The 8,065-nt window shown below is 46.7% G+C and overlaps 1 protein-coding gene across 1 annotated transcript in view; it reads right to left on the bottom strand.

The window, feature by feature from the left end:
• Window positions 1-4,696, bottom strand: part of MYO7B (myosin VIIB) — a 70,122-nt gene extending 65,426 nt beyond the window's left edge. The window contains exon 1 of the mRNA XM_004694875.1: window positions 4,679-4,696. Coding sequence (XP_004694932.1) covers window positions 4,679-4,696 — 18 coding nt within the window. The remainder of the gene's footprint in view (window positions 1-4,678) is intronic.
• Window positions 4,697-8,065: the final 3,369 nt, after the last annotated feature.

Below are 8,065 nucleotides of genomic sequence, written 5' to 3'. Positions count from 1 at the left end.
GTTCTTTAGAAACACAGGGAAGCTGGGCCCTCCCTGGTAGCACAACAGTTTGCAGCATGGCACTCTGAAGCTATGTACAGCCACTGAAGCATGAATTTGATTCCTAGCCAGGGAGCTGACCTCTCCTGACTCACCCACTACTCCCCTCAGCTGCATATTGCAGTCAATCTGTCTGTTCTGCTCCCCACTTTGTCTCTGGTGAATCCTCTCACCCCCTGTGTACCTCTGGCCTGTGTGTGCCCCAGTTCTTGCATGCATAAATAGATAAAATAAACCTTTAAAAAATAAGAAGGAAAGAAACACAGTGGAAAATATAAAAAAAATCAACTACAAGGTTTGACAGTGGTTACTCTTGGGCAAGAGGAAGTGGGAGACTGATACTTTAAATTCTATTCCTATTCAACATTGAAAAATAAAAGTTAAGTTAGAAAGCACAGTTACTTCAAGATGCAGATAACCAGAGTGCTGTGCTCAATGAATGAAAGAAATCCTATCAGAAACCTCAGAGACTAGTGTGATAATTTCAGAGAGCAATGGGGCAGCTGGCTAGTCACCATATTGAAAAGATTCAAAGTCAGAAGCTGGGCGACTCACAACAAAATTGATGTTAATCAGAATCAGAAGAGAAAGGTCATTTACAGTCCAGACAGAGTGATGAGGTATCAGGCCTACATGAAGAATATGTAGAATTCAGAACACATGTTATTCATTCCATCTGGTCAAAGTTCTACTAAGAGAAGATAAGGCATGAAACAGAAACTAGAGCTTCATGAGCTCTATCAGCAGAAAAAACATGACTATAGAAGCAGGAGAAGAATGAGAAGAAATAGAGAAATGATCAGGTGCAAAGAAAAGTCTACACCGACATACAAGAAACAGAGGCAGAATTACAGAAAGCAGAGCGATCGATCTACACAGGCTTCCTTGACAAGAGTCACCTAACAACTTGCTGCTCCCAGCTGCAGGAGGAACTCTTGGCGAGAGTGTTCTAGCCTGACACAGGGAACCCAGAGACTAGGAGCCTGAGTGATTAACCCACTTCCAGGAGACTTCCACACCAACATCTCTGGACAGGTTCTTCTTGCCTATTGGCTGAAATGGGCACTGTGCCCCGCCACCATGTGCTCACCTGCCCTATTTTCTTCTTTCATGTGTGGAAGAAATAGGCTGAGGAGCCAGATGGGCCACAGAGGAATCCTCTACCAGAAGCCTCTGGTCTAAGCAGGTCCATTAGTAGACCCACAAAAGCCTTCCCTTTCTCAGGAACAGATGGCATGGGTATCAGTGTTTGTTTTTATTTTTCCCAGCAATTCCACCCCCAAGTAACTGATTGTTGGACTGTGTCCCCGAGGAAAGGCATGGATTGACTGAGGATGAGGAATGATTAAGGATAAGCTAAGTCATGTTTATGGCTCCAGGAGCTGGAGATTGTACCAATCCAAGAGAGACTCTTTGCACTTAAAAATATTTCCACCAACTAGTTTCTCTGCAAATAGGTACATACACTCATAGTTGTCACCTGGAAGGAAAATGGGATTTCATGAAAGTGACAGGGCATGGGATATTCAGAATGTGTGGCAACACCAGACTCAGGTTTTTTCACCCGCCATCATGGCAAGAGAAAGGTCTGTTCCTAGTTCATCCTTAAAGCAGCAACCCTGTGTGCATGTGCATACTTAATGAGATTCCCTGAAGCTGAAATCAATGTAACATCAATTCACTTTCTGTAAAAGTCCTCAGCTTTTGTTTGGGGCCTCAACTTTCTCTATTTCTTAGTCCAATGTGGTTCATGGGGATCACCACCACCTTTACTTCAGGCACCCAGCCCACTCATCCTTGAACTGCTACAATAGGACAATGTACACAAGTTCCCATCCTTCATGTGGTCCAGGCCAGCACTGCTCAACAGCAAGACAATTCAAAACACCTAGTGTTTGAAATGGCTTAGTGGTCACTTTTAAGAGGTACAGAGATACAGGGGAAATTAATTTTATGAATGCACAAGGCTTCAAAATAAAGGCATCAATGAGCTATTTTACATTCTGTTTTTATCCTGAGTCCTGGGATTGGGCTTGTGCTTTAGATTTACTGAAGCAGGAAGTTTCCCAAGCCTGCTGCTTAGATTCTGCTACTTTCCCAGGCCTGCTGCTTGGGGGAGTCTGTTGCTTGGAGTCTGCTGCTTGCTGGAGCAGAAAGTTCCTGCAGTGTGCTGCTTGTCCACAGCAGTAGCTATGGCTGCCCTGACCCCTTCCCAAACAATAAAGACTGCTCATGCTGTGATGGATGGGATGACAAGGTTCTTCATACAAGCTGTATAAAACCTTGCCATGCCTGTAACTAGGGGCTTTGGAACTGATCGCACCGCGCCCACCAGGGTGACAAGTAAATCTCTGTCTCCATTTCTCTGAGTGCCATCTGATTTCCTGGGAAATTGCTGTGACATTATAGCATGCCTCAGTTAAGAGCGGACACGTTCCCAGTGTGCTCAGTGTGCCTGTGCCCTTGACCATCGCCATTAGCATCGACAGGGTGGATAGGACAGAGTTAGCCCTAGTTTCTCCACCTGCTCTAGCAAATTCAAAACCCATTATTAGGCTCCCTCTGTGCTTTTCGGTACTATTTCTTTTGCTTAAACCTCTCCCCCCATTTTTGGAACACATAGCAGTCCTTAAACTGGTGTTGAAGTTTGGGATTATGCGTAATGCAGAATAACCTCATAATATTAAAATCATTGTTCCAATTTTACCAGAAGAGGTAAGTGGTAGGTTTGTGAGGGTTAGAAGTAAGGTTGGGGGTGGGGAGAGGGTTTTGGGCTTTGGGCCAACCCCGTTTGGCTGGGCATTTACCCACGAGGGGATGGGTAACTTCAGGTGCCTACTTTGGAAACTTTATTCCTGTCTTGTCTTCCTTGTCATGTTGCACACTAATTGTATTAAAGGTCTTATCACTAGAGTACATTGTCTTGTGGTGGTGGATAGAAGATCAGGAAGGTTTGGGGGTTCTGGAGTGCCCCTTACCCTGCCCTGTAACAAGTTGTATCCCCCCAAACTCATATATTTAAACCCTAACCACTGATGTTTTGGAGACAGTGCCTTTAAGGTGTTAATTAAGATAGGATTAGATCAAATGGGTGGACCCATTGGTAGGAGTGGCCATCTTCTAAGAAGAGGGGCACAGAGCTCTCTACACACAGAAGGAAGGCGGTATGAAGACGCAGTGGGAACGTGGCCTTCTGTGGCCCGGGAAGAGGCTTCACAACAACTCTCCTGACCTTGGTCTTCAACTTTCAAGATCCAAAACTGTGAGAAAATAAGAGCCTGCCATTTAAACACCCCTGTCTGTGGTATTGCCTGAGGTGACTAGTAGGAGGCCAGGGTTTTAATCCTGATTGTATATTCCTTGAGCTGCTTCGTCTGCTGAAAGGGACTCCTTTGCCAGAACGACATGAAGCTGGAATGTGGTATGAGTAAGTGGGGAGCCTGAGTACTGTAGCACAGACTTAGTACACTTAGATAATATGTCAGGGATCAGATCCCTTTACTCAACAGTCGCCAGAGCCCTGGGAAGGGCAGTTCATGGATGAACAAGGCAATCAGTCTTCTATCCAGAAACGTGCAACCTTAGATCATGCCCATAGTTACCACTGACAGTAATATGCCCCCAAGGGGGTGTAAATTCTGCTTAGAGTTATTGGCATTGGGGGTGGGCTGGGGATAAGGACACCTGGAGCTACAGCATCCCATGGGTATATTCCTTCGTGAAATAAACCCAGTTGTGCCTTAAAGATTGTTCATACTCCAAAGTGGTGCCATGTTCTAATGTTTATGATTTAATAAAACCTAAAAACAGATTTAAATCAATTCTGTAACTGAGAAACTACCCTAGTCACCCATTCTGGGAGTCAGATACTTGGAGGGTTCTCCCATGGGGCCCAAGGCAAGATGCTCATTCATCTGGGGTTGCTGCCCACCTCTACTACCCTGGCAATGGGTCCAGAAGGAAACCATGGCTACTTTGTGGTTTTGTCCTCAGAAGAAGAATATTTGGGGGCAATTTCATATTGAAGAGGACTTGGCATTGCTGTCTAGTTTTCCTGGATTTGGCTTGGAATTCTGGGGGGCAGGACAGAGAAGGACCCCCAGCTCTGGAGCTTCTCCTTTGTCATCCACAAACCACCTGGGTTGCACAGAAGCTGGTTTCTGGCCACCCCCACCAAGGCAGGACAAGGTAGCACCTCAGTGTTTTTTTATGCAACAGTGAATGGAATTGGTGAGCCTTCTCTGAGTCTCTGAGACACTGCAGGCACTTAGCAGACTTTTGCTGGGCTGAGGGGAGACCATGAAGGGTCTCACTGTCTGCTTTTCACTTGCTCTGGCTGCATTCTCTGCAGTTGCCATGAGAAGGTGACAAAGAAGAAATCTCTTTGTCAAGATATTTAAACCCTGAATATAAGCGAGGAATGACTGTTGCTGGGCTGCACCCTACCAGGGCCCAGAGGTTGGCCAAACTAATTTTCTTTAAGTAATATAATCTGTCTTATTCTTCAAACTCTCCCATCACTTCTCCCCTCTTTCCTATTTTCCTGGTAAGGTGGCATTGCCTCTTTTTTCCTTGGGAGGGGTTTGATTCAGCTTTTGGTAGTTCCCAGGAATAACCCTTAAGTGGAAATAGCTCTTACCACTCGGAAAACCGACATCTCGTGGTTGCAGCTGCTCATGGCCTGTGTGCAGAGAGAAACAAAGGTCAGTTCTCAGGGCCCTGACGTGTCACCTTGGGGCAGAGCCACCTTTGTGCACATCCCAGTACCTGGCTCAAAAAGCCACTCTTAAATGAATGAATGTATGAGTCAGTCCCTTCCCAAGTGTGAGAAGATGCTTTCTCAGTTTCTTTCATCCTATCTTATTTTTGTAGCAGATTCCTTTGCGCTCAACACTGAGCTTGACACTGGGAATGGGGATGGTTCCAAACACACTTAAGAATCAGTCCTTCCTTGTCATCAGAAGTGCACATTTAATCTTATCAGTGTAGACACACAACATGTTTTATCTGAGCCTCACAAGACTCCAAAATGCAGGTGATCCCCACTTCATACATGGAAAACATGCCCCGGTTAATTAGTGGCACAGTGAAAACTGCAACCTGAATCTTCCTCCTTCCAACCTGTCTCCAGAACCTGGCTGGCCCCCAGTGCTTTGGGAGCACATAGGACAATCAGCTGCCAATGGCTGAAGAGGGAGGAGAGACCCCACTCAAATTAGGAACCCCACAGGCCTGCACCTGTCCGCCCTAGTATCCTGTGCCAACAGTATGAGGAGGGTATGGCTGTGTTTGGTTTTTCCCTGTTCTTCCTGAATCTAACGCAGACCTGACCCCAAGAGAGACCCATAAATATTTGTTCAGAGAAACAATGAGGCCCTTGGAAATGATGTGCTTTGGCAGATGAGTGAGAATTCACAGTGGAAGGAAGGATGTTGCAACTTTAGCAAAGTTAGGGGGAGAAGGTGCAAATGGCATAAGGGTCTGCACACTTAGCTTGAACAGCATAAGAAGGGGTGGGGAGAGAAGATTGGGTGTAGATGGCAGGTGAAAACAACAGAATCTTACCACCTTGTTCTGTTAGACAAAGGATTTTCTCATTTGAGTTTCTATTTAGTTCCTGGACATTTGTATGTTTACCAACAATCTAAATTTCCCAGAATTTGTTGAGTGCCTATAATGTTAAAAAAAAATAAGATTGTAGATTCCTTTTTAAGGCCTGACATTACTTTTTTTCTACAGAACCTCTGCAGGGCTCTGGAGAATTAAATGAATTAATTAGGATTTTTAAATCACTTAGCCTCTGTGGCCATCCCCTGTGGCCTTGATCGTGTTAACACAGGAGGTGCCTGGGAGCGTGGGCATGGGGTGCCTGACCGTGAACTCCTGGAGTGTGGGTGTGCCTTGATAAGTGTGCATACCTGAGCATAGAAACCAGGGCTATGAGTACAGTTAGGAGAAGACAAGTGACTACAGAGAGGTAAGACCATGAGTGAATGCCAGAGAGAGCCCAGAGAAAGATAAAGATTCATAGGCGTCTGGCAGGTTCAGTTTCCTCCCGGACCTCCCAGTCCCCCTGACCCCCATGCCTGCCTCCTTGTGTGCCAGCCTCCCTGCCTGGTGTGTGCCTGTATACCTGCTTCCCTGAGAGAGCGTTAAAGCCTAAAAAATCCACCTAGGTTCCAGGACTCTCCTTTATCTGTCTTCCCCAATCCATAGTGAACCTGCCCTATGTTTGCTCACTAGACCCTCAGAAAGCACAATAAGTATTCTCTTCTGGCTGCTTTCCTGGAAAGGATTCTTGTTAGGACTCATGAAGTGAGAGTCTGAGAATCTCAGAAAGGTGTTCTTGAAGACTGCAACCCAGCCCCTTCATACTTAGGGACGCTGGCCTCCAGGCCTGAGCTGGCCCTGTGAGAGGCAAATCCCCAAGGACCTGGGGAGGCAGTGGGCATAGCTGTGAGCTGGAGAAGGGCCTGTGGTGCCTTAACCTGCTCTTGGCTGAAATGAGAATGACTTGGGTTTTGTAAGATCAGAGACATACAGGAGCCTCTGAATTATTGGTATTCCTGGTCCCGAGGTCCCTGAGGACTTGTTATGTCCAGGCAGTAAGGCTTCTGACAGAGCTGGGGCAGATTCCAATCCCTCTATCCTGGAGAAGAGGCCCAGAGACTGGACACGGAAGGCACCTGCAGCCGGTGTAGTTAGTGAAGCATGACTTGGAATCTGCTTATTCATTTATGAGGTGGGAGCCTCCACAATGCAACAATTCATTCACTCCTGGGGGAAGTCTCCTGAATAACAAACACTGTCCCTAGAGAAAACACTGACACCCCCATTTTGGTGAGTGGGACTCTGGAAGCTGAGAAATGCTGATATACTGTCCAAGGTATTCCACTGGGAAGTGCAAGAGGAGACTGGTGCATACCTCCATGCTCTTTGTCTCCTTCCTCTGCTCTGGGAAAGGATAAGAGTCTGTGTAAAAGTGCAAAGTAGGCCTTGATAAAATGTTGACTCCCAGAGGGCTCTTTCAAGACAAAGTGTGTCCATCTTTCTCCTCAGGTAACCAGGGGAAGTGGTGGTGGGAAAAGACACAGAGCAGTACAACCCTACTTTTGCCGCTTACTTCTGCATCTCAGGAAGAGATTCAAGGCCACCCAGGTTACCCTCTGCCCTGTCACACTCTGCCCCATCATCCTCTGCCCTGTCACTCATGGCCTCCCACCTCGCTAGACACCACTATCTGCCTCACAGATGCCCTTTGACTGTCCTGCCTTTTCCTGAGGGGTGACCTTTCATATGTCTTGGACTTCCACTTTGCTGATGCCCAAATTCCAGTTACCTCCATTCCCCCATGGCTGGCCCTGGTTTTCCCATGTCCCAGAACTGCTCCTGTCCAAAAGCCATGTCCTCCACTGCCACCTCTGGCCTCATGCCAGCCCAGTACCATGGGGTTCCCATATGAGTAGCTGTTCCCTCATTTCATCATGATCTCTCAGTCCCTCCATTTCTCCCCAACGTATCGCCTGTGTCCCAGTTTCATTCCTATCCCAACCAGCTTGGAAACTATGAACAAAGTGGTTATATAAATACCCATAAGCAGAATACAATAAATACACATAAACATAGCTCGTGGCCTCCTGCTCCCTCACTCTCTTGTGAGCACCAGTGATTCCTTTACAAACCTTGTGAAATTCAGCCCCAACCTAAGCATAGCCAGGCATGGTCCCCAATACCTTATGCAAAGGAGCCATAACAGTTTTGAGGCTTCACCTGACCTGGGAATTCAGAAATGCCCAGGGACCCTTCCTTAGATGGGTCAACTCTTCCTGCAAACAAAACAAAACAACCCTATTTCAAAGAACCCATCCACCACTCACTCTACAGAATATCTGCTTGAACTGGGTCATTAAAAATAAGAGAAATGGCCCTCCCTGGTGGCGTGGCGGGTTAAAGCACAGCACTGAGAAGCTAAAGCCACTTCCGCATGAGTTCGATTCCAGCCTGCCCCGGAGGTGACCACATGGCG

Source organism: Condylura cristata, unplaced genomic scaffold (genome assembly GCF_000260355.1).
Source record: "Condylura cristata isolate star-nosed mole 26May11 unplaced genomic scaffold, ConCri1.0 scaffold00049, whole genome shotgun sequence".
Classification (NCBI taxonomy): Eukaryota; Metazoa; Chordata; class Mammalia; order Eulipotyphla; family Talpidae; genus Condylura; species Condylura cristata.
Note: the sequence above shows the minus strand (reverse complement) of the source record. Positions and strands in the feature narration are given on the sequence as shown.